The 26,115-nt window shown below is 49.3% G+C and overlaps 1 protein-coding gene across 1 annotated transcript; it reads left to right on the plus strand.

The window, feature by feature from the left end:
• Positions 1 to 406: 406 nt before the first annotated feature.
• DUSP10 (dual specificity phosphatase 10) lies at positions 407 to 26,115 on the plus strand. Its single transcript, XM_082481742.1, has 4 exons — positions 407 to 486; positions 2,098 to 2,943; positions 21,930 to 22,307; positions 25,771 to 26,115. The coding sequence occupies exons 2-4, from the start codon at positions 2,142 to 2,144 to the stop codon at positions 26,034 to 26,036; spliced, it is 1,446 nt and encodes a 481-aa protein (XP_082337868.1). The 5' UTR covers positions 407 to 486; positions 2,098 to 2,141; the 3' UTR covers positions 26,037 to 26,115.

Below are 26,115 nucleotides of genomic sequence, written 5' to 3' on the forward strand. Positions count from 1 at the left end.
TGCCTTTCCTCCCCTCCCGCTGCTCCGGTACCGCCGCCGTCCCGGGGCCGCCTGAGCGCACCCCGTCCTGCGGGGGGCGCTGTGGCGCCCCGGGGGTGGGGGGACGGGAGAACGAGGACGCGCGCGCGGCGGGGCCGCCTGCGCCTGTCAACGGGGAGCAGCTGCCGCCCCGGGGCGCGGGGCCGGCGCCGCGCCCTCCCCATTGGCTGCCGATGACATCACCGCCCCGGCGCCCGGCCGGCTGGCCACGCCTCCCGCCCCGCCCCGCCGCCCGCCGCCGCGCCGCCATTGGTCGGCGAGACCGCCCGTCGCCTCCCGCCCCGCCCCCGCCCGGCCGTACATTTACGCGGTAGCAAAAGAGAAAGTAACGAGGATGGTGCGGGCGGCGCGCGGGACGCGGGGCGGGCGGTGCGCGGGGCAGCGGGCGCGAGACGCAGCGGCGGCCGCGCGGGGCCGCGACGCATCGGGCCGGAGCGCGCCGCGCCGGTAAGTGCGGGAGGGGAGGGCAGCGGAGCGGCGCGGAGGCTCCCCGGGACACGAGGCGCACGGGGGCTGCGGGAGCCCGGGCAGGGCAGAGCTGCCGCGGCGGGGAGCACCGGCTCGGCCGGGCCCGGCCCGCTCTGCGGGCGGCGGCGGCCCCGGGTCCCGGTGCTCGGGGATAAAACTTTAGCGTCCCGCTGCTCTGGTGCTGTTTCCTTGTTTTCCCCGCGTAGAGGATCTGGGTTATCTCCCTCGCTTGTTTAATTTTTATTTTTTTTTTTAATTGCGTTAGGGCTCGTTTACCCTTTTTCTCAACAGCGAGAAGGGCGAGGGGAGGTTTGGGAAAACCGGAGCGGGCTGGGGAACCTCCCGGGTGAGCCCTCGGGGCCGCTCCGCCCGGCCCCGGCACCGCCGCCGTCAGCGGGCGGGCGGGCGGGTCGCGGCACCTTCCCGCGCTCCGGGGGCTGTCGGGGTGCGGGGGGGGGACGGGGACACGCGACAGCGCCGTGCGGGCCCGGCCCCGGGAGGAGGTCCGGCTCTTCGGGATGGGGCATATCCGTGCCCCTCGCCAGCGGGCCCGGCCCGAAGCTGGATGGGGAGACGAAGCCGCGTTGGGAGCGTCCTCTCGGTTTTGCGGGTTTGACGGAGTTCGTGAAAAGTTGCTGTTCGGATGCGTTTTCCAGCAAGAGCCGGAGCTGCTCCCAAAGTTGCTGGGGAAGAGGAGGCACCGTCTGGGCTCTCTTAGGTTGTTTTGCTCCTGTTTTCCTTCCCTCCCGAGTGGAAAGGGGGGGGGGGGTGTCTCCTAATCGTGCGTGCTGTCTCTTAGCAAACGGCATGCCCCGGGGTCGGGCAGGCTGTGACCTTGGCTGGGGCGGAGGGGACACCTCTTTCTCGAAGGTGTGAAAGGTGCTGGGCAGGAGGGAACTACTGCTCCGGGACTGCTGGAGAACAGCAGCTTCCCCGGGCCTGGAGGCTTAACGGGAGCTGGATTCATCTCTCTGATGGGAGGGGTGGAAGTGCAAGGTGTATACTAACTTTTTATAGAGATCTCCAGAACTGAATTTCCTTGTTTTCTGTTTAGCTTTGTATTCTCAAGCTTGTAACCGTCTCAGAGAATTTATTCACAAGCCAGTTTTATTCTAGCTTGCTGGAAAAGTTGCGTATCGCCGCTGACACGTTCGGCTCCCGTGCGTTCCTCCCAGTAGTAGAGTCAGCCCATAGTTGTTTCCTTTGCAGTCAGCAACGGGAACGAGAGAACGTGCCTTTCCGTCATTATCGGTTGCGTGCCTCGCAGCCCGAGGTTTCAGAATAGCTCGGCACCATCTGCATGTAGACAAATGTCTCCTCCTGGGTGTAGCTGCACGGTCCAGGCTGGTCGCGTGTATTCCGCGTGCCAGGCGCACACATGCAGATAGCTAAAGTATTTGCTGCGGGACTGGAAAAGGTTTATTTAGCAACTCCTGTGAGCTGGTAACTGTTGGAAGGGGTTGTTAGGTTGTTACCTGTATGTAATGGGTGTTGGCAAAGTTGCTGAATTTGTAGGCTTGCGTGATTTCACGATCTGTTTTCATCACCTTTTTCTCCTTCCCATTCCCCCCTCCCTTTTTTCTCTTGCAGGGTGATCTTGAGTTCTTCTTAACTTGCTAGTGCTCAGCCTCCTCATGCCTCCATCTCCTTTAGACGACAGGGTAGTAGTGGCACTTTCGAGGCCAGTGAGACCTCAGGATCTCAACCTTTGTTTAGACTCTAGCTATCTTGAATCTGCCTCTTCTGCCAGCGAGAGCCACTCCAGTCTGCTCGGCGCAGCTGTCGTGTCCCTAAAGACTGCTAATCTCACGTATATGCCCTCATCCAACGGCTCTGCACGCTCCCTGAGTTGTGGATGCAGCAGTGCCAGTTGCTGCACTGTGGCAACGTACGACAAGGACACTCAGGCCCATACTCAAGCGAGCACCAGCAGCGCCAACGCCGGAGCCTCCACCGCCTGTCCTGCCAACCAAATGGTCAACAGCAATGAGAACGCCGGCAGCCTGAGCCCGCTGGGCGGAGTGGGGAGCCCGGTCTCGGGCACCACCAAGCAGCTTGCTAGCATCAAAATCATTTACCCCAACGATCTGGCGAAGAAGATGACCAAATGCAGCAAGAGCCACCAACAGAACCAAGGGCCTGTCATCATTGACTGCAGGCCGTTCATGGAGTATAATAAAAGCCACATTCAAGGGGCTGTCCACATTAACTGTTCTGACAAGATCAGCCGGAGAAGGCTCCAGCAGGGCAAGATCACCGTCTTGGATTTGATCTCCTGCCGGGAAGGCAAGGACTCCTTCAAGAGGATCTTTTCCAAAGAAATCATAGTTTATGATGAGAATACCAATGAGCCAAGCAGAGTAATGCCTTCCCAGCCGCTCCATATAGTGCTGGAGTCTCTCAAGAGAGAAGGCAAGGAACCCCTAGTCCTAAAAGGTAATCCTCCTCTTTGCCGACGTGTAACCTCCAGGTTTGTTTTGCAGTGCACGTATGCTGCCGTCAGCCTGGCTTTCAAAGCGCTTGTTTCGAGGAAGGCGTGCGTGCCTCGAGTCACCTATGGCAAAGCCAGCGTCTTCCATGAACATAGCGGGGAGATGCTTGCTTTTCTCTGACTGTTGTCCTTGGGTAGCGGGGAGGGTGGGAACTGGAAGGAGGAGGAAACGCGCTTCCTGGTGTCTGTCTGTGCAGACAAAGAATTTCCCCCAGTGCTTGCTCTGAGTATTTATAGCCCAAGGGGCAGAGGTCCAGGAGGGTATACTTCTCTTTTAGCTCCTCAGACTGACCTTTACTTAGCAGCTTTATTTTAGTCCATATAAATCTGAACTTGTAGGTGCTGGAGAGCAGAAGAAGGGGGGAGGAAAGATGAGGGAGGCCACTCATTCTGAAGCATTGCATCGTGGACAGTCAGCAAAACTTGAGAAGCAGTCAAGCCTTGTTTTGGTTGTATGGGGTCAGAATAATGGACAGAGTGAGACGCTTTGTCTAAAAAGTGATCTTAAAGTGTTGTGTTAACATGTATGCATGCTTCTACGTGTATATGGCTTTCCTGTAAAGGCTCCTGTTTTAATGTGGTGGTTGGCCTGTCCCTTAGCGCTTAGGGGAAGTGAGCCCCAGCAACTGAAGCAGCATCCAAGGACAACGCTTCCCTTTCTTTACTTAATTCTGCAGCTCCTGCTTATAACAATGCTGCCCTCTAGATTGAATCTTCTTTCCCCTGGGCGGTTATGCCATTCAGAGGCATGGTTGGCAGGGACTATGGAAGTAGTCTATGGAAGGATTTGTTGCTTAGCTCGTCCTGTATATAATTTTTCTGTACAGCTTACTACTCCTAACCCGCACAGTGTTGCAGGAGAACGGCCTGGGCTGATAGTTTATCCCTTTTCCTCAGTTTACTTTCAGAACTTTATAGGAGCTTAGGGGGTCCTGTGAGATAACCGCTTGTGGGTGTATCTTGTGGAAGCTTAAAATTGGGCTGAACTTTCTTCTTGCTCCCAGCAAGTGTATGGCCATGCTGGGTTTACTTTGACACTTGCTACAGGTTCCTGGTATGGTTTTATTGAATCTCTCGGGTCATGATGGTGCCCTTCATCTATAAGAAAGAGAGAGGAGGTGCTTTGGAGGGTGAGGTTACTGGTGAAGTCCTGCGTTTCTGGCAGTAGTTGTTCTGTTGTACAGCCCTTACAACTAGATAAGTGGTCGTAGTCTGCAAGCCTTCCTGTCCTCAGAAAAGTGGGATGCTGAAGATGTTTTTCTGCCGTGTTTCTCTGAAAATGCTGAAGCTTCTGTGGACCTCAAACTAGCAGTTTGTCAGTGCCTGAAGTACGAGGCCCTGGCTGCGATGGAGCCGCAGAGCTGTGGCTGGGCAGCACCGAGCTCTCGAGTCCTGTGGGCAGGTTGTGGGCAGCCCCTTCTCCCACCTTCCAAGGCTGGTTGCTGCTCCTGGGTGCTGTGCTGGGTTTAACTGGGTGCTTGCGGGATTGCTTGGGCCATTTCTGTTTTTCAACCACTGGAAACCTGTGGCTACATCTGCCTTGAAGACCTGCTTAGTAGAAACCCCCTTCCCCAAACCGTTCTGCCAACAGATGTGGAAGCGTGCTAGTAGACAGAGGAAGCCCAAATCCTTTGCTTTTTGGATGTAGTGGTTGTCTGGGCCAGAGCAGACCTCATCTGGGGAAGTGTGTAGGAAGGAGCTTTCTCCCCCATCACCTTAACTCTCCTCCCCTCCTTTGAAGTGAGGCTCGAACTGGGGTCGAGCGCAGGATGAAGCAGCGTTTAGGAAGGCTGTGGTTAAGTTTCTGAGCTGGAGGAGCGGTGCTGGAAGCACTCATTATTTAGTTTCACTTGTCAGAGAGCGTTTTTTCCATCGTGCTTCAGCATCCCGGGAGCTGGCGCACGCACAGCCCCAGGCTCGGGCACCGGTATGAAGCCAGGGATGGCTGGGGAGCCCTCTCTGCCTGCCTTCGTTATTTCCAGCGATTTCTCCTGCTCGCTGCAATCCGGTCCTAATTTACTGCTGGTCCATCTGATCCCCCTGTGTTGTGTTTGCAAACACTGGTTGCTAGCCCGGCCGTCCAAGTTTATGTCCCCCTGATCCGGTGCCACCTTCTCCATGTTTGGTGCTGCCTGTCAGCCGGCGGCCCCGTTGCCGTTTTCGTGGGGCGGTGTCGCGACGTGGGGCGAATCCGATCGGCAAAGCCGAGGGTTTGAGTTACAGCGTTGGCTTACAGCGCGCCGGGGTAGCGACGTGGCCCTGCGTGCATTTAGGTTTTAGGTGCCTGAGTGTTTTTAAGCGGCGGAGAGAAACTCTGCTGCTGACGAAGCCCTGGCTGTGATCTATAGATAAATGTATGTATGGGGGCACCTTATTAGGCTCAAGTTAAATAGAGGTGGCCTGATTTATTTTTAATGTAGCAGACCAATATATAAACTAGCACTGTGGCAAGAGAGCGTTGGGGTTTTATTTATGCTGTGGTATGGGGGGGATTTTAAGACCTGTATTCCTTCCTTCCAATCCATGCCTCTCTTTGCTGCTTCCTTTAATATGGAGCGTTTTTTTGGTCCTAAATATAACATTTGCATAAGTTCGATTTAAGCTCTTCAGAAGCAAAGATGTGCTTATTTCTTTGTTCATAAGGTAGAACAGCACTTGAGACTGGCATAACCCCCCTATCTTTAAATTAAAAACAAAAATAAATCATGAAATCGTGTACTTCACAGTGCTGCTTGCTACACGGGCTCTAGCAGCCTAAGCTCTCAGGGCTGAAGCTGCTGCTCAGCCTGTTTGTATACAAAACAGGAAGAAGTCACGTTCCCTCCAAGCACTCGCACACCTTTGTACTAGACCACGGTATTGCACGCTTACTGAAACCTAAAGGCCTTATTTTTGTGGATGCATTTATTTTTTTTTTTCGTAGTATTGGAAAGGAGAAGAGGAAAAACCAGTGATGTGAGCCCAGCGTCCCTTCTGCTTGAGGCCAATGGCAAAGCTGTTGCCGAATTTGGGGAGGGAGAGCGTGGTAGCGCAGCCCCGGGCTGGCTCCGCAGCCCTGGTCCTCCTTGGTGGGGTTGTGCCCCTTTCCCTCCTGCAAACCCAATGGTGAGACATCTCTGCCCTCCTTGAGCACCTCTGCTCATAGTAAAAGCAGCCTGGAGTCCTGGGGGTTTGTGTGCTTGAGTTTGCTATTGGGACCTAAAAATAGGAAGTGGGAAATTCATTTGCATTCAGATGAAAAGTATTATTCTGCCCAGAATGAAGTGTTTAGGTTTAGAGTTGAGCATCTTTTTTTTTTTTTTTTTTTTTTTCCTCTCCAAGTTAAATGAAATTTACAGATGAAACAAAAATGTAAAATTGAAGCATCTGTGCCAACACATTTCAACAGCTCGTTGCAGAGGGGGTTGGACCAGATGACCTTTAAAGGTCCCTTCCAACCCAAACGATTCTATGATTCTAACACAAGAGGAGTTGCCTTGTCTCCCTGGCTGGTGACTAGTGCTTGTTGTCTTCATCCCGCCCTTCCTCCTCTGCCTTTGAGCCCCAGCAGCAGCAGCCTTGTGAATCCCCTCAAGTCTTGTGTTTGGTTTTTAAAGGCTTCAGTGTTTGACTGTGGGGAAACACCGAATTCAAAAGCAAAGGTGCAAAACGTAATTTGGTGAATAATATATTTTTTTTTTTCGCTTCCCCCCTCCCCCCGCATGCTGTAGACTGGTGGCTGGACTGCTGCAAGGGAGATGGGGAGGAACCAGCTGGTGGTGATAACAACTGGTTGCTTCTCTGTTCGTGTTCCTGGTCCGAGGAGCTTATTTATGCTCTGGCTTTTGGTTTTCTCATTGTTCATCTAACAGGGAAATAAATGAAGTGACTTGTTCTCATTATAGCAAGGAGTATAAGACCTGCCGGCAAACCACTTCATGCTTTGTGCTACGTTCTAAGAATAGCTTCAGATCTCTTACCACACTGAAGTCTCTTATCAGGGAAGTTGAAACAAGTGCCGAGGGACCGAGACACCTATAAAAGGAATAAGTACCTGGTTTATGGTGTCCTGTGTCTGTGTAAAATACTATGATCAGCTGCCTTTAGAATACCTGCAACAGATTATGACCAGGTCAAATACATTATTAATTACATAATTTAACAGTGATGGTGTTACTTTAAACCCTAATTAGATTACACTGCACAAGTGTATTTGAGAGTAAAACTTGACACAATGGTCAACAAATCCAGCTGACCAACAAAACACGTGCCTGGCACTTATTTCCATCAGAGATCTCCGCTGAATAATTATTAGGTCATGCTTGTAATGGGGAAATGTGTATTTTTAGGTGTTAAGTAATGCGTGTGAAGCATCCAGTGTGTTTAAAACTGAAGTTTGTTCCCTCTGTGCTGCAGAGGAAATCTGGCCCCATCAGTCACTGGGGAAGAAACTTCTGCTGGCTCTCTTAGGGCTGAGATTTCAACTTCAGTTTTCAAACTCTGATTGCTGGAGCTTAAAGTATTTCTGTCTCCACTGGAACAGATAATCTTACTGGCTATAACGACTTGAAAATTGGTTGTCTGTGCCTGTACCTTTTGCATATAGATAAATTGGGGCTATAGTGTAAGTGGAGACCACAATCTCTTCTGCACTTTCAGGAGATGTTTCTGCGGAGAAGAGTACCTCTAAACTTTGCCTTTTCAACAGGAATGGAGTAAATGGTACACTTTGCCAGATGATGGCATCTGAGAGGTCAAAATGCTGGCTTGCACAGTGCCTGTCATGTTTTAGCTGTCCTTGGAGGGGAAGAGAGCAATGACACTGCCGTGGAAAGAGAGGAACAGGAAGGAGACTCGATTTTTTTTTTTTTTTTTTTTTTAAGCTCTCCAGATTCTCATACCCTTGGAAACCAAACTAAGAGTCAAGAAGCAAACTGTTTCATGAGGCAAATATCTATATTTCAACCTGCTGTAGGTGACCCTGCTCGGGCAGGGGGATTGGACTAGATGATCTCCAGAGGTCCCTTCCAACCCTGACCATTCTGTGATTCTGTCATCTCTGATGCTTGTAAAGAAAAATCCATCTCCAGCTCTGTTTAAACTGGGGGGATATCACCTGCGATGTTCCTGGTAGGTAGAGGTTGGGTTATAATTAGTTGAATGCTTTGTGTGCTGCCCTTGCCCTGTTGGAGGTGAGACGCTCTACTGCTACGTTGCTTGCTGGTGTGTCTTCTGGTTTTTTATTCCTAAGATGAGCACAGCCTTTTTGAGAGGCTCAGGGTGGAAGAGTAGCTGCGTTAGAGGTTTCAGTGGTGTCTGATGTTAACTAATACACATAGGCCTTCTTTTTTTTTTTTTTTTAGGACCTTTACACAGGTTGTTTTCCTTCCAAAGCAGCAGCTGATGTTTTCACTACGCTTATGAGCACAAAAGTTTTTTTTAGTGAGATTACCTTGGTGTTACAATGCATTTGAAGTGGAGAATCAGCCACTTGTATTTAGGCTACGACTCTTTCTTTACTCTATGAAAAGCTATATTATAATAATATTTTTTTATTATTTATGTAAGCAATTCTGAAGTGAAGAAATGCCATAAATAGGGGCATCATGCACACAGTCTTAAAATGTTGTCTGTTTTGCATGTTTACCAGCCAACCAGGAGGGAAGTATTTCTCAAATATTCAGCATGGCCTTGCAGGGCTGTAGAAGTCACGCTGTTTAAAGAAACAGATTATGGTAATCTATGAAGATGACCTAATGCATTGTCCCTTTGCACATAAGATAAGATTATGTGTGGATCCTTGGCCTTGTTGGGAAGTCTCTGGTGGGCCTGGGAGATTGCTGGCTACAGAAATCACAAGGCTGACCTGAATTATCGCGAGGGCTTGTTTGCCTGGAGCTCTGTTTCTAGCTGCCCACCTGAATTCGTCTTCGGTGTTTTTTAAACACCTCTGTACTGTAAAAGTTAAACTTTCTTTGAGGTTCTTGTTATCACAAAGGTGTTTGGTAAGCCAGCACATAATGAAGAGTGGTGGATGTGATGGATGTCAGCTTTCCCCTCCTCCCCTAGAAGTCAGAGTTTGCAAAGAGTCCTGTTGAGAGGAGGCTGGATAAAGGTGCTGTCTTGAGCATTGCACTTCCTGCGGCTTCAGCCGGCAGATCTTTCGGGTGGCTGCCTTTCACCTGGTCTTGATCCAATGAATGTTGATGGTTATGGTGGTAAAGCTCACCTTTGCACCGGTGCCATTTGGTTCCGCCACCAGTCCTGGGTGTGCCTCTCAACGTACCCCATGTGGAGGCAGAACGGGGGGCTGCCTTGAGCAGGAGGCATGGAGGGGTTCAGCAGGGTTATTTCTGCGGCTGGAAGGTCCTGGAGTGCTTGTGGTTTCTGTGTGTGGTGAAGCTGTGGGTTTTGTTGTTTTTTCTTTTAATGCTTTGTGACTTTTTAGTACAGGAAACTCTTTGCTCCAATTAAAATCTGTGATTAAGGCAACCTCATGTCAGCAAGCATCTCGGCCCACTAGAGGTTGGTTTTGGCGTGTCCTTTCCTGCTCTGAAAGATGTAGGTTCCCCAGGAGCATGTGTGTGTCCAGAAGGTGTTCTGTGAGTTGGTTCTGAAGCTGTACAGCAGCACCTTAGTGCTTGAAGGACAGGAGGAGGGAGATGGGAGAAGGAAGTGTCTCTTCCGTGTGGTGCGGAAAGGGTGTAATCTTCCTGGAGGGATAACTCTGTGCCTAGAGAGCAGGGCAGTCTCGGGGCTGGGGAGCTCTGACCAAGGCTGTGCAATGGTCATTCTCCCTCTCTGTAGCTAAGCACACACAACAGGCTTGCTGTGAGACCTTGGACAAGGCACTTTAATTTATCTGGGTTTTCTTTTTCTGTCCTCACCGCTCTTTGTAACGCTGAGCTCATCTCTCTTGTTGCCCTAGGTGTTGTGTGGCTGACCCAGGTTCATCCACCATCACAGTGGTGCCCTGGCACAACACAGCTGCCTGTTGCAGAAAGTTGGAGGGAGGCTTGCAAGCACCCCCTTCCCCTCCTCCCTTAACAGTATGTCTTTGCTAAAGCGATAAACTGTAAGCTCTGATTTGCTTCCAGGGGAGTTTTGCTCTTTTAAACATTTGAGGTTTGTTTTCGTGTCTCTCTCCGCTTGGGTGGGCAGGTTGCCTCCTTTCTAAAGGAAAGCTCTGCTCCCAGTGAAGAGACCAAGATCCAGAAGGGGTGCCAGCTCATGATCTCCTGGAGCTTGCTTTCAGTGGTGCCCCTAAGAGCATGTCCCAGGGGAGTCCATGCAGAGAGACTTGAGCCAGCAAGTCTGCAGGGAGCAACTGGGACCTTGTAGGTCTGGGTACCACCTAGTCCCTCTTGTCCTGAAGGAAGGAGCCTCCGATGGTTGCTGCTTGGGGCAACGCTAGCCTTGTGTAGCTCAACTACACCCGCAGCTCCCTTGGCTGGGGTCCAGCCAGCTCGTGTGTCCCTGCAGCGGGCTGTCCCCACTGCAGGGGTCTGGGGTTAGCGCTGTCGGGGTGACTGTAAATCTGTCATCACTCGCTGCTGGGGGGACATGAGTGTGCTCAGTGGGTGGGAGGGCAGGCTTGGGAGCCACTGCTCCCGCTAGGGTTAAATGCTGCTTTGCACATATGTATCACTGATATTAGCTTTGGAGGAGGAAACTGGGGGGGGGGGAACTTAAGAAAATAATAATAAAGTGATGTGAACACGTTAGTTCCAACTCTTTTACTGTGCTCTAGCTGTAAAGAGTCTACAGCATGCCTGGGTTAATTCCCACTTGAGTCACTGCAACAGGGAAGAACAGCTTCTAATTAAAAGTGATAAAAAGAACAAATTTAACTCCTTGTCCACACATGAATTTTATATATATATATTTTTCTTTATAGTTGCTTAAAGGGACTCGGAAAATAGAAGACAACTTGCAAGCTTCTGTCATATCAGTTGTATTGATTGTCTCTAGTTTATTATGCCAAAGTGTGATATTAAGCCTTATGTAAGCAGGTGGCCAATAAGGTTTTAAAGCAAAAGCTGTTGTTAGAGCATTTGACCTGTACTGTGTTGGTGATGGGCTCTAATTCTTCTTGGTCTCTGCTAAGATAATGGGACTCTGTTTAGTTCATGCAAACTAAGAATAAGCCTTTTGCAGCTGCTTAGAATCTGCTGCTGCTTAGAATCTGCTGGCATATTTTAGGGCACAAAACCACTTAAAGTGATCATTCAACATGAGGTTTGGGTTCATAGGTGTCCATGTTAGTCCTGCAAGGCAGCATGACACCTCTGCTGAGGGATAGCTGAGGGATAACACCGTGCTTGTGCTTCCTGGGAAAAGTTAGTGTTAACTCACCTGTGGTGACAAGGAGACCAGGGTTGATTTTGGTCTGGCTGAAGAGATTCCTCGTTTGATGGCTATTTAGCTCTGGATTCTGTATGTATGTCCTCTTTTTTCTCCCCCCCCCCCCCCCTTCTTCCCTTGACTTTAGAGTATATGGATGCAAACTGGGCCAACTTTCCCTTGCCCTTTGGGGTTTTTAGGGTCTATCCTTGCCTACCTGACTGTTAGGATTAGGATTTAAGTACCAGCAGGGGATGGTCCTGAAGTTTGTGTTAGAGAAGGGGTCTGGCTTGCACTGTGCTAGTTCCAGTAGTTTGCTGCTTCTATTTTTGGGCAGTGTGGCACTGGGATATGTCAAGACAGCACCCGTTATTTTTTCTGGGTTTTTCTTCATGTGCTGTGAAATAACTTGCTGGGAAGTGTCGAATCGGAGCCAGTTATTATAATAATTTCTAGCCCAAAGGACAGAAACTCTTCACTTTAAAAAGATCCAGCGGGAATGGATGGCACTCCCAGATGTTGGCGTGGTATCTCAGCACCCTCTTTTAACTTCATATTAATGCAAATTTTGCTGGTGTTTCTGACGTGGAGGAGCAGTGGTCTGGACTGGTAAAGAGCCTGTGTTGAAACAAAGCAGGCTGCTCTCTCTTGTTAGAAAGAAGCTGTCCTGAAGAGATTGCCCTTAAAAGGGTAAAGCGAATAAGTGTACGGCTGAACCATGAAAATGTTAGTGTTCTCCAAAACACGTGAACCAAACAGAAATGTCCACTCCTACGCATCCAGGATTGCAGATGTCTGACGCGGTGCTGGGACCCTTCTCATTCTTCAGGCGTGCTGAGCCAAAGCCCTCTCTCCGTGTTGCGCTTGTGTGCCGTCACACCGGCTGATGGCTGTCTCCAGGCCAGGCGGGCCAGGTGCTCGAGGGATGCTTGTGGTGATGGGCAGGGAGAGAACTGGTAAGAGGTTAAAAAACAAGCCAAGCCAAACCTGGTGTTTTGGGCAAATCTGGTCTGCTCTACCTCTGTCTGTGAAAACAGACTCGTAGCTCGTCAATATAAAACCATGTGTGGTATCTTTATTGCATTAAAATAGTTTCTGTTCCCTCCCCCTGCACTTCCCCTGCCTCCTTTGTACATAGCTCTAGCATTTCTTGATGACCTTTTTGTTAATATGATTTCCAGTGGGAGCATTTCACAGTAGAAGTATGTATTCCTTCAGGGTTTACGCTGACATTTCCAGTGATTATTTAATTGGACTTCATGTTAGCCTACATCCCCACGGGAACGCATACTTTTGCTATGAGAGGTTGTAATGTGTCTAATTTTGAGTTTCTGCTGTAAACGCTTGCCCTCTAGGGAGGGTAAGTCCAGTCCTCATCTGTGGCTGTGGAATTGTCACCATAGTGTGTTTGGGATGTGGGGCTTCTTCTCTTGTTCCTAATTACATTCTTGTATAGCTTAATCCTTGTACCAAAATTGAGAGCAGGCCTTCTCTTTTATGTTCCTGACTGCTCCCCAACGATAACACAGTGCTTTGAAGGATGCTGTCATGTGGTTTATTTTCCTGTGAATACTTTTTTTTTTTTTTTTCCCCTTTCAAATGGGCAGACTCCACACTCACCCACCATAGGGGTTTTCCAGTTGAAAGCTGGAACCACTGTCTTGAATTCAGAGATGTGGTCCAGAAGTATTCACAGTGGCTTCTGGACATGCTGGTGAGTAGTTCAGAAGTTAGTGGCATCTCTTGGAAAAGGTGGTGAGTAAGGTAGGCGAGGGGCCTGTGGGACTTGCATGGCTGGCCTGAGCCCAAAACTTAGGGTCCAAGGAAAAACTAAGTTTAAGACAAGAAAAATAAAAAAATAAAAAAAAAAATCCCAAACTGAGATCCCAAGAAAGGCTCGCTAGTGGCAGGTCAAAAAAAAAATAATTGTTTGTTTCTAATTGGAACTACCTTGGATGATGTAGTTGTCCTCGGAAGAAGAAAAGCAAAGGGGTGAGAGCTGCTGATGGAAAGAAGCGAGTCCCATGTTGAGGTGTGGGAGGCATTGGGAGTGACAATGCGGTGGTGGGACAGGAGGAGCTGAGAGTGGAGCTGGACAGAGCCAGGATTTCTGGCCCAGCCCAGAAGGGGAAGGGGCTTTCAGTGACCTTTCTCCTTCCTCCCTGGGATGTGTCTCCAGGACAGCCAGCTGTGCTGTGTCTGGTGTCGAAGTACAGCATAAAAGTAGATGAGACCAGGGACTGCAAAGGCCAATGGGAGAGGATGTGCTGTGGCAAGGGGCATGAGCCGTATTGAGATGAAATTAGAAAGAATATGCAAATGCACATGCCTCAATGCTGGGGGGGAAACCTTTCCTCTTTATCTGGTGCCACGCTCTTGACTTCTAAAGGGACCTCAAAGTGGTTGTATCAAGGATGTGCTTGTAACTCCTCCAGGCCAGAACTTGTGTACAAACTGACCTCTTGGGATGGTTCCCACATGGAAAAAACCTGACCTTGCAAGTTCTCCAGAATGCAGGGTTTTGCCTTTTTTTTGAAGTGCCGTTGGCAGCTCGATCAGAGGCAGAGACTAGATTAGATTGAATGTATCAAGGTGGAAGCTGTTCTTTGTGAACTATGTTTACTTTTACTTTTTTATGTTTGTTTAAAGCTTAATCTTTTGCAGCAAGGCTGATGCTGAATACCATGTGGGCAACAGGGAAAGAAACCCTGTGATGGGTCTTTCGAACCTCCTGCGGACAGGTGAGAAATACGCTTGCAGGACCAGAAAGTCAGACCTATTCTACTTGCTAGTGGCAGTAGAAGAACCTCCAGTGCCTGTGACTTTGGAAAACATGGGGGTGATGTGGGTTGTTGAGGTAAACGTGGATACTTATGTGGTAAAAGGATGGATTTTTTTTCTTTTTATTGCCCCCTGCTTCTTTAACAGCAGGAATGGTAATGTGTAAAGCAGTCCTGGTGTCACTGTGGTCTCCTTGTACTGCAGAAGGGTGGGCTTGACCTCGCATCATTCTCCCTCCAGTGTTTTGAAAACAAACAAAAACCCCCAAACCACAATTTCCTTGAAATCGAAGGAGCACGTTCTAATGTTACCTAGATGAGTGTGATCTGATGGGTCCCACCCCTTTTGATAGAAGGGAGTTGCCCTTCTCATCTCAGCTTCCCACTGTGTGGGCCAAATACAATATTTTCAACCATGTCAAGCTTTTTGCAGCAGTGAAGGCAAGTCCTGAGCACTGCTGAGCAGCAGCTGTGGTGAGAAGAAGGACATCTGTCTTGGAGAGTAGGAATACTCCTACGATGACCTGCTTGGATTAGCCCCGTTGCTCTAGAAGAGGTGTGGGAAGTACAGTTCTTTGCCACAGTGAATGGAGCCCTGCTTGGACAAGGAAAGTGGCTGTCTTGTGTTGTTTAGGAAATTTGGACATCCCTTCTTTCAGTACCTCAGGATGAGCAGAGAATCATCGCCAGTGTGCGCTGTTGAACCATCCTCGATATGGCTAAAATGTTGCCGGCAACAGCTGTGGGAAGGTGTGATGGCTAGATCTTCCACTACAAGGTGGGAGATGGAAGGTGGTTTTAGCTCTTGTGCTCTGGGTGCACCCCTAGTGCATCCATGCCTTCCCTGCTAGTGCCTTTGGTACCCAGTAGACCTACCCCTGCTTGAGGCTCAGAGAGTACTGCAGAAGAAATGGGGAGAGTTAGGTGCTTTCTCTCCTGCTTTTACTCTTTCCATGTCATCTGGTGGTGTTGAAGATAAGGTGGTGGGCCTTTGGTTTGGTTACAGCCCAGATACAGGATCCCTTGTGCACAGCCATGAACTTCTGCAGGGATGGCTGTGTTGGTTGGTGGTGTGAAGAGATGGTCTGGGTGGTTGTCCATATTCTAGGAGTGGATTTGGCCTATACTGGCTGAATTCTGCTTCAGCCTGTACAACTCCTTTTTCTTGGTGGAAGCAAGCAGGTTGTGATGGATTTGCTGCTAAAAGCGAACCCTTGTTGGATGGGGAGCAGTGTCCCTCAGGTTGCCTCTGTGCTGGAGCTCACTGGTTCCCCTTGCGTGGGAAAGCACTTCTGCCATATACCTGTGACCTGGGGACAAACCACTGCCTCTAAACAAGCTCAGCCAGCCTTGGCCCTCTGTAAACCCGTCATGTGAAGGTCGACACAGGAAAAGTAATGCTCCCTACCTGGTGAAGCTGCTGGGGGCGGCAGCCTGAGCCAAAAGGGAGGAATATGTGACAGCAAGGAAAATTAGATAAGCAAGCACGGTGCTCAAAGGTAAGTACGTCTCACTTGAGTATAGTGTTATAGACCACAGCGTGCCCTGCCTGTGGTAGAGAAGCGGTCCCGAACACCAGCAGTAAAGCGGTGGTGGCTCGACACCATTGTGCCACCCCGCACAGGACCTCCGGGCACCGCTGGCAGCATGGCAGAGGGGTGGCCCTGGGGACCGAACCCTCCTGCCCGGGTGGAGAGGGGGTGCAGCACCGGGTGGGTGAAGCAGCTGGCAGTACCTGGCCTACTATTTTTACATTCTGGAGTCACGTTTGCTTAACCTCGAGGCATCCTGCACTTTGAATCAACTTGACACAAAGTCGTCTGTTCATTAATAACACAGGAGCAGTTTAATTGTTGTCTTAGTGGAAAAATACATGAGACTGTCATTAGCTGTTGCTTCTGGCAGTGCTTTTCTGCAGTAATGTAAATAAATGAGGTCACAGGTTCAAAGGAACAGGCTGTACTCGCACAAATTCAAAGCGTAATCTTAAACAGATATGCACCAATTGTCTGAATATCTCCGTCCTGCACCCCAAATGCTCGCTGCAACATTTCGACCTTAAACGCACTCAAAGGCAGCCGCCGGGGCTTGGTTTGCTGTGCCGGTACTGACAGGGCACATGCTGAGTGGGTGTTTTAAACCTTGGCTTCGTTCCTGAGCGAGTGAAGCTTTTGGTGGCCGCAGCCCCGCTATCACAGCATTCTCCGCTGACCCCTCTGCGAAAGCCCAGCAGCTCAAGAGGAGGGGAAGTTACAAGACCGAATGTCTCTTCTGATACTTCACAGCATCTCTGGGATTTCCGCTCTCGTTGCGCGTCTGTGTTGGTTTTATTTTTGTGTGTGGTTTTTTTGGTGTGTTTTTTTTTTTTGTTTGAGATGGCGTTGTGGTATTGTAATCGAGGATGAGCGGATCCAGAATTCTGCCTGGACAGCTTTGAAAGCTGTATAAAAGGTCTGTTTGTCTCCCAGGACCACGTGCTCTGTCTAAATGTGGATCCCGCATCTGCAGTCTGTCATGTATAGAAATATGTTCCTGTTTGTAATCGTAGCGGGAACACCCAGTACCTGCCTCGCTCAGAACAAAGTATGGCCAATGCCGATGAGGTAATGCAAAGGTATTGCTTTATGGTGAGGATATTTCATGGTAACTGCCTCTCCATAAGCCCTCTCGCTATAGAGGGAACAAGGTCGCTTACTCTAATTACTGTGGGGTAAGAGTCTGTTTCCAGAGAGGAAACATACTGCAAATCCACGGAAACATCTTGTAAACCCCCATCCTAGTTTGTATGTAGTCACACAGCCATAGAGCAGCAGTGACGGTTGGGAGGTGCCAAAGAAGACCCAGAGAAGGAGGGCAGATGTTGCTGTACTTGTACTTTAATTCTCAGTCTTCTCTTTTGTCTTGTTTTGCTGGCTTTTTTTTTTTTTTTTAAAAAAAAAAAAAAACAACTTGTATAAAATGTGTGCAGATAAGGTTTATTTTTCTTGCTTTCTTTGAAGATGATTGTTCCAATTGCAAGGTCACGGTCCCTTGTAAAAGCTGGTTGCCTGGTTCCAGCCGTACCTTTTGTGCCTGTTTTGCATCATATCTGCCTCTTCTGATGGCATATGACAGACACCATGTTTGGTGTGTTTTTTATGCGAGCACCATGCTGCTTGTCTTTTTTTCTTTTTTTTTTTTTCTTTTCTTTTTTCCCTTAATTTGTCCAGAGCTGCTCTGGCCCCTGTCCAGCCGCTCACCTGGCCCCGTAGCGCTGGTGCAAGCCCCGGGCTCCCGGGTGACTTCGGAGCTGGGAAATCTGTGTGCAGCTGCTGCCCGGGTGCTGCTCAGCGGGGGATTTTGAGAAGCATTAAGCGAGATGTTTATGGGCAGATGGCTGCAAAGAACTTGAACAAACAAGTATGAATAGCTGGAGCTTGTACAGCGCTGTCTTGAAACTTCCTAAAAGTTTTGAGGTCTCAGACAATCCAAAGCCTGTTGTTGCTCGCTAACTGTTCTGGCAGGACAGGATGGTGGAATATGTCATGCGGTGATAACTGCAAAAATCTCCGGCTCTTCCCAACAGTGGCGAGCAAGAGTCCTCAGGCTTCTGTTGTGTTTCACTAGATAGCGGGCAAAGCCATCTGCTGTGGAGGGTCCTGCTTCATTGATTAATTTCTTTATGGAAGAAATATCGTGGGTTCCCCAGCGTGCTGGGCATCCCTGCGGATCCTTCATCTGCATTTGGGTAGGTTCAGCCCCCCCTGAAAGCCTGCTGGAGCAGAGCGTGCACAAAAGCACTGGAGATGTTCGCCGCGTCCCTGCGGTGGGCTGTGTCAAACTGGCTGGGCTGTTCAAGCGTTTTGCTGTACTTTGGTTATTAAAGCTCTGTGGGGTGTTTAAAGCTAGAAAAGACAGGTTACAAGCATGGCATTCCGTAGAAGTGAACATTGGTGGCTTATCTGGCTTGCTGGCATTTTGGTTTCTCATCGAAGGTGGTTACACAGCTGAGTTTACGCTTCGTGTTTGCCATTCAAACTGCGCTGCCGTACGTGCTAATGGTCTTTCCTGGTTGGACATACTGTACTGCCGCTCTGCTTAGGCTGCTTGTATATGCTGAAGGCTTTTTGCATATTGCAAATAGCAGCTGAAAAGTTGCTTTTAAAATACAGCTTACTCTGGTGCTAGTGAGAGGCTTCTGCCAGGGGTTGCTTCTCCTCCAGACTCCCTGGTAGTGCCCTCCATAACGTTTCCTCCTTGTCCCAGGTTTGGGAAGGCCTGAGCAGCTTCACTCACAAAGAGCTGCTGTTACAGCCGTGAGTGGAGTCTCCGCATCTGTGCCTTGAGCTTCCTCGTGATCTGGAGCCACTGTCAGTTGCGGTGTTATGTCTTGGTCCTTGCTGAGTTTAGCAAATCAGCTCTTGGACCAGGCTTGCTATACATTGGGTTCTTCTCCAGCTATAGCCTCTTCTCTCCCCCACTGCACAAAGACTTTAAACGCTGAAATAGCATCTGTTTGACAGAGGAATACAGGTGCACCTGAATACCCTGTACATTGTATTTACCTTCATGTGGAAAGTCTGCTGCTCTTCGACTCTTCTGACTAGTCTAACTTTTTTGGGGAAGTAGTTTCGTAAACTTTTGAAAAACCTGAGCGTTGTGTGTGCATGAGCTCCGCTTAAGTTACACCGCTGTCTCATAAATCAACTAGGAGCAAGGATCACGTGTGGTACGTGGGTGTGGGTTAAGGGAACAGTGCTCATGAGGTGCTTGGATCCTGTTTTGGGACCTGTGTGATGCATATGTCGTTGCAGGGCCAAGCTAAGCTTCTACTGCTGATTTTGGAGTTCAGCTTCCCTCTCTGACTGCATCTTGCTGCATCCTTTCTGGGCACCAGTGTTCTTGTCCAGTCCTCCCTTGCTCACGTGTCTGAGCCAGTTCGGCTTATTAATCCTCTCCCCAGGAATGTATCAGGGATGTTTGCTCCAAGAGTTGCTTGGGTATGGTATTTTAAGTATTGCTTGAACTGCCTTTTTAATTCCCTGCCCACATGAGGGAGGAGAACAAGGAGAGGGGGAACGTGGACTGACTTCAAGAAAGGTTACTACTTTGCTGGTGAATGTCAGGAAAGACACTGTGGGTGAAGCTGTTGTATGTTTGGCGGCCCCTCTTGTTTGGGCATCTTCCATGTGGCATATTTGGGATCACCTTCCTATCCTTTGGCCTGATGCTCCTGCTGGAGTGGTGGGGATTGCCCTGTGCCTTTTGGTCTCTGTTGGGTATGGCGATAGTGGGGGAACTCTGCACTATGTAATGGTCTCTTATCCTCTCTTCCCTGTTCTCATTTGCTGGATCCAAGCCCACGTAGCACTGAGGAAGAGTTGGTAACAGGAGTAATAGTGTCTTCTGGCCAACAGGGCAGGTGGAGGCCCCAGAAGGAGAACATAGACATAGGTGGTGAGGAAAGCTTGCTCCGGATGCTTCAGCTCTGATGTATCTTACAGGGCAGCTGGTGACAGAGGACGGTGTCTGCCACGCCATCAGAAGCAATGGGATCCTATGTCTGCCTCTGGCCACCTACTCCCAGGAGGCTGCAGGAGAGGTGGAAAATGGGTGTTGGCTCTGGAGTCACTAAAGCAGCTTATTTTTCAGAGGTTTTCTTGGGAATCCCAGCATGCTCGGGTTATTGTTTAAACAGCGGTGTTTAAAATGCTGAGTGGATCACTTGCCTATGCAGAAGGATGGGGATGTGGGTTAGGGCTTAGTCCTTAGCCCAACCTCTGGGCTGGGGCTGTTGGTTTGGATGAGACTTCAGACATCTTCAGCTTGGGGACCACAGCCTTGTTGGTTTTCTTGCATGGCCCAAGAAGACTTTTCAGACCCTGTCAAGGGCAGCAGTTGAGCTCAGATTTTTGTCCTTGCTCTTCTTTCCGTCCTGCTCCCCTTTTATACAACTTTGTGAGTAAAGATCTTGAAGGCACATCCGTTTGCTCTGTGTCCCGTAAACAGCAGAAACAGCGGAAGATAGGCATGCTTTTGAGGTGGGGGGAATACTCTGCATTTTGTGGACAATGCAAAGATTTATGGGAAAATGAGTTACTACAGCAGCGTGTGAAGGACAGAAGTCTGGACAGTAAACAGGGCCCTTGTATTGGAAGGGCTCAAATGGTTGTGGCCTGGTCTGGGTGCCTCATGCCCATCGAGTACTACATAGGGCACTGAGGTGGTCCCTGGGGGAGGGGTCCCACCCCACCCAATGGGCAGGTGTGTGGACATTTGGAGTTGTGGCACTCGAGACGTACACATCGAAGCCCTTTGCTGTGTGTGATCCTGAGCCTGTGTGACAGCATGTTTTGCTTTGTTTTAGAATCTTCCTTTGCTAATGATCGCCGTGAAAGAACATGGAAAAGAGGAACAACCTCCCTCACTTTTTTTTTTATTTAAGAAATAGCTTTATTGGGATGGTGATATTCAGCATTTATTTTGACTAGTGTAGCTCTTTCTAGTAACTTCAGCGTAGCTCTCCCTCCTCCTGGGTTGTGGGTTTTTTGTTGTTGTTTTGGTGTTTTTTTTTGTTTTGTTTTTGTTTTTGTTTTTTTTTGCTTGCATTTAACAAAGTGCAATTGAGTCTGAACACTTGGCCGGTCTCGATGCGGTGCATGACTCCAAGTATCCCGGTACAACAGAAACGTGCGCTTTTGTGGGCGAGGCGGGGGGTGGTGGTGGGGAAATATATCTTTGCATTTCTCCTCTTTCCGCCTTTTTCTTTCGGAGGAGCCACCTGTTAGCATTACATCAGCAGCTCCCAGGAACGCCGCCTCCTACCAAAGGCCTTACACAAAGTAGTTCTTCTTGTATTGTTTGCGCTCAAAGAGCTGATGTCATGCCAGCTGATGTCATTGTGTGCTTTGTGTAATCGCTATGGAAACCGGGCAGGTGGGGAGCCCGGGGCTGATGTAATTGCCGAATGAGGTGTAGAAAGAAGGTCTGCTTTTCTTGCTCCAGTTCTGCGGAGCTGCCCTCCTGGAGGAAAAAAAAAATAAATAAAAAAAGGGGAAAATGCTGCTTGAACACGCCAGCAAGACGTGCAGTAGAGCCAGGGGAGGCACGAGCCAAAAAAGTGACTTCTCCCTCCCCCCTCGAATCTATTTCCCAATCCATATTAGCGTCCTAAAAATAACTCTTACTAGATATTTTCAGGCAACCAGGGCAGAAAAAGGAGAGCTGTTTGCCGCATGTTAAGTGAGCATCTCAGTCGCTGTTAGGTTACGAGGGGCAGTTTTCTTTCATTTGGCCGCACAAGCGCGTACGTACGGTTCCCCAGAGTGATGCCAGCGTGAGCTGCACCCACCCCTCCTCGGGGGTGTTGGATGGGGGGATGCCCTGCAGGGCTGCTCCTGGCAGGCCAAGCTGATGTGGATAGGTAAAGCTAAACGACTGTCCCAGCTGGCTCACCCCTCTGCTTTGGTGTGCTGCTTGTAGTTTTGGAGATGTTTTCCTTCTTAGAAAAATGCCTTTTATCCCCCCCACCACCACTTTGCCTCCTCCCACGGGCTTGTAGGTGAGGCAGCCCCAGCGCACTGGTGTTGCACAGAGCCATGTTTGTCTGTGAGGCTGTTCCTTGGCGCCGTCAGCCTCGTGGAGGGGAGGACAATGCGTGCTGCTGATTCATGCCACCCTTGCTGTAGGCAGCCGTGCCCAGCGTCGCTCACCGTGACAGTGGTGGTGGGGGACAATAGAGCCACCTCCAGTCCTGGTGGCTCCCAGTTGTGCTCTGAAGAAAGGTGGGTCCAAAACGCTGCCGACCTCAGGATGTCTAACCAAAATATCTGCTTGGTCTCTCTCCCCAGGAGGACTCAGCAGTTTCAAGCAGAACCACGAAAACCTCTGCGATAACTCCCTCCAGCTGCAAGAGTGCCCGGAGGGGGGAGGAGGGGGCGGTGCGTCTGCTGTGCCCCCCATGCTACCTCAGTCCATCCCCACCACGCCAGACATCGAGAACGCGGAGCTCACCCCCATCCTGCCCTTCCTCTTCCTCGGAAACGAGCACGATGCTCAGGACTTGGAGAAAATGCAGAGAATGAACATAGGCTACGTAATCAATGTGACCACCCACCTGCCCCTCTACCATTACGAGAAAGGCTTGTTCAACTACAAGCGGCTCCCGGCCACTGACAGCAACAAGCAGAATCTCAGGCAGTATTTTGAAGAGGCTTTTGAGTTCATCGGTAATTACCCTTGACTGGAAATACTCCTGGGTTTTTTGTTTGTGATGTGGTTTGTGTGTTGGTTTTTTTTTTTTTTTTTTTTTTTTCCTACCTGTTGTAAGAATCTATAGTGAATTTTATGCTTCGCTAACTCCCCTGAAGGCTCCGTAAGGCCATATTTACTTTTGTTTAGGTTGTCAGAAATACTGAGCACCTCATGTTTCTACTTGTTCTCATCTCTGGCATATCCAGTTAAGTAGCCTGGGGCTACAATTTTTATCCATTGGTATTGATGTCTGCCTCCAGACTTCCAAATTTAGGAAACCCCAAAACCCAGAGTTTTGTTATCCTTTCTTCTTGATTCCTTTGTGTTCCTAGTTTCCACCGTGGCTTCCAGCCAATTTTTCATACTAACTGTTCTTAATGATGGCTGAGTCTCTCCTAACTTAATTTCATGACAAAACTGACAGACCTTCACACTTCGCTTGTTCTACCCTTAGATTTATAACTCTGGAGTGTATGTGTGGTTGAGTAGATTGTGATGAAAACTTGTCCTAATAAGCTTCTCAAAACCCCTGTGGGCTGCGTGAGAGAGTTCACCACAGATATGCGGCTTGTCGGGGGAGGTCGCTGAAGAAATGACCCAGCAGTGTTACCCACGTTGCTCTGACCCTTGCTACGATCCACGCAGCACAGCCCTTGGCCAAGTTCAGGGGGGGTGTTCAGCTCTGGTTAGTCACCTAGGCTAAAGCCAGACAGCCTCTTTAAGCCGGGCTGGTCAGTGAGGACATCAGCAGGTGATACTGAAAGCTTTTGAGGACCCTGCCTTGTCCTTCCACATGTCTTAGCGGGCACAGCTTTTGCAGCATAGTGAATGTCCACTTGTGCTTCCCCAGCACAAGTACACGTCCTGAGAGGTTTTCTGAAATATGCTGGGGGGGACCACTAAAATATGATTTTATTTTCTTGTGCTGAAGCTGGGCTAATCTCTTTACCAACACTTGAGGCGCGATGGTGGAGGACTAGGCAAAGGAAGCGTGCTTCTGTGCTGCATCACAGCTTAGGTCCTTAGCTGACCCCATGCTGAAGTGGGTGCAGAGCTGTCTTCCTCCCTGCACTCACACCAGCAGTGTTTATGGCCCTTGAGTTATGTACACGGCTCCTAAACTCAAGCCTGCTTGTGCTGGCTCTGTGGGGTTGCTCTTGGGCTCAGCATGAATTGGGTTCCAGTCATGAGACTGGGTCTCCCAGGAAGCGGGTCCAAGCTCAGCATGTTCTTCTGACCCTGCCATCTGCCTAGGCAGGGTCATGCTGCTCGGAAGCAGATAGCTCTTCAGCCCCATCCGCCTGTGCTTTGGTTGGCAGAGGGTTCTTGTACGGTGATGCGTGCCGGCGGTAGCCATGTTGCTCCAGTGAATGAAGGTGAACAGGCAAATCACTGCTTACACTGCAGCTCGGATGGGAGTACAGCATTGCAACTTGAGTCTTACCACTGGGAGCTTCCACCAGTAGCCCTCGTCCTTGTCCTCTACAGTGCGGAGGACCAAAGGATCTCTACCTACAACCAAATTTTCCTTAGGGTTCTTAACCCAACCCCAGCTCTAGCGGTAGTGCTGTCACCTCCCCAAACTGCCGATCCTTATGTGCATGGGAAGGTGAAGGGAAGGGGAAGAGCCCTCTTGGAGGGCAGGGGAGAGGGAACCTTGCTTTGACCCGTTGGGAAGAAAAGCTGGGTCAAGAAACCCAGTAAAACCCTTAAACTTTGAATTCTACAAGAGGGGGAGATGCAATAGGCTAAGCTTACATAAAGAAACTGCAAAGCTCTGTTGAGGCCCTTTAAGGGTGGGAGGGAGACTTCTGCACCCAGTGTCCCTACAAACTGCAGGATTAGAGCTCTCAAAGCGACTGAAAAGTACTGTTTGGCTTATGACTTTACCAAGGGCAGACAGAAAGCAGCCTGGCTCTGAAAAGGTTTAGAAAGTGTTTCAAAAGCCATTTCACTTTCCTTTTTAATAATTACAGCTTGAGGGGTCTGTCTTTGTTTTTAATAAACAAATATTTCTCCATTGAGAGTTCTTCTCTGTAGCAAATTTAGTCAGCTGGGGAAGTAACTAGTCAAAGATTTCCCTTCCTCGGGGTAAACTTCAAATTGCATTCGAGAAGATTTGGAAATGTTTAAACAGCAGATGATTGGCCTGTGTTTCTTTAAATATGTCTTGAGCAAGCCACAACTGAACCCAGGTTTAGCGAAGACTAAAGCCATAGGAAGTGAAATCATCAAAAACTCTCTGGGAAAGTGTGTCTAATGCATTAGAGAGTTTCAACTTTCTGAAATACTAACTGGCAAAAACGTCTAGAGGGAAGCTGGCTTCATGTATGCTTTCACAATACGGGTTGAACGTGTGGGGTACAACGAACCACAGTGTTGGTGGGGTTGGATTCATGCCAGAAGTGGCAAACTAAATTCATGCTCCTCCCGTGGATTAAAACAAGAAGAAATACACTGAAGTGACACATTTCTGAAAGTTTTATCTCCCGTTTAAAAAGCAAGCTGTGGGAGATGAGGGTGGTATGGTAGTGACCCTCCTCTTTCTCATGTCCTATTAGCGTGTGGTTCCAGAAGCTTAAATCCTGCCCAGGTCGCATCCCTCTAAGCGATGTATCTTGGTGGAGAGTCTATGTATGTGATTCTCTGTGTTTGGTGTTGTTTCCCTCCATCCTTTCCCCACTGCTCCCGGTAAGAAGCTCTGGAGGGGGAAGCGTTGAGCAGAATGAGGTGCTGTGCTTGAATTGCGGAGAGACAGGGGTGGCAAATCCTCTTTCCACACTGCTGAAGGCGACTCCCTCGTAACACACAGAGCTTGATATTCAGCAAGTCAGGAGGAGTCAGAATTTGAGGTCTTTTACCGCCGAAGTCTTGCTCAGTTATAAACGGGATCCAGCTCCTGCTTTTGCAGGGACACCACAGCAGAGTGCCCCGTTGAAGCTCATTTCAAAAGTAGCTTTGTAAAATCCTCAAAGAATAGGGCTTTGAAACAGAAGTATTATTACGAATCCAATCTGAAAATACTTGTTTTTGAAAAGGTGGTGTCCTGCTTTGAAAGGCAGGGAGGTTCGGGTGCCGACATAAGGCAGTGGCGTTGCAGCAGAGGTGGAGATGGAGCCCGAGCTGCTTTGCCATGCCTCCTAAATAGATGCTCCCTGGCAGCACGCATGAGCAGTGCAGTGGTGTCTCTTGATGTGCAGTTTGTCTAATAAAGAGAAATAAGTGAATGTTTCAGTGGTAGACTGGCCTGTGTGTTTCATATTCAGTAACTCTGAAACCCCAAAGGAAGATGGACTGGAGGGGAAGGGGAGGAGATGCTGCTGTGCTCGTAGCTGCATAAAGGGACTTTTCACACTAAGTTCCTCTTAAGTGCACTGAGGTTTTTCTGATTTACAAACTGGCAAAAATCTTACTTTCTTCTGTCTTTCTTGTTTCCAGAGGAAGCTCATCAGTGTGGAAAAGGTCTCCTCATCCACTGCCAGGCTGGTGTCTCCCGATCTGCCACCATAGTTATCGCGTACTTAATGAAGCACACGCGCATGACCATGACGGATGCCTATAAATTTGTAAAAGGCAAACGACCAATCATTTCCCCTAACCTTAACTTTATGGGGCAGTTACTGGAGTTCGAAGAAGATCTAAACAACGGTGTTACACCGCGAATCCTCACACCAAAGTTGATCGGCGTAGAGACTGTCGTGTGACAGCGAAGCTGTGAGGAGGTGGTCAATGAAGGGGTTGACCTATTCTTCACCTGATTTGGGGCAGTGATGGGTGGGTTGT

The sequence above is a fragment of the Vanellus vanellus genome (assembly GCF_965231255.1).
Source record: "Vanellus vanellus genome assembly, chromosome: 3".
Classification (NCBI taxonomy): domain Eukaryota; kingdom Metazoa; phylum Chordata; class Aves; order Charadriiformes; family Charadriidae; genus Vanellus; species Vanellus vanellus.

Bases quoted from the DNA above. Each gene is read 5' to 3' on its own strand.
- DUSP10 (XM_082481742.1), top strand. From the start codon at position 2,142: ATGCCTCCATCTCCTTTAGACGACAGGGTAGTAGTGGCACTTTCGAGG. The intron at 2,944-21,929 runs GTAATCCTCCTC...CTCTCTCCCCAG, and splicing joins GGAACCCCTAGTCCTAAAAG to GAGGACTCAGCAGTTTCAAG. The intron at 22,308-25,770 runs GTAATTACCCTT...TCTTGTTTCCAG, and splicing joins AGAGGCTTTTGAGTTCATCG to AGGAAGCTCATCAGTGTGGA.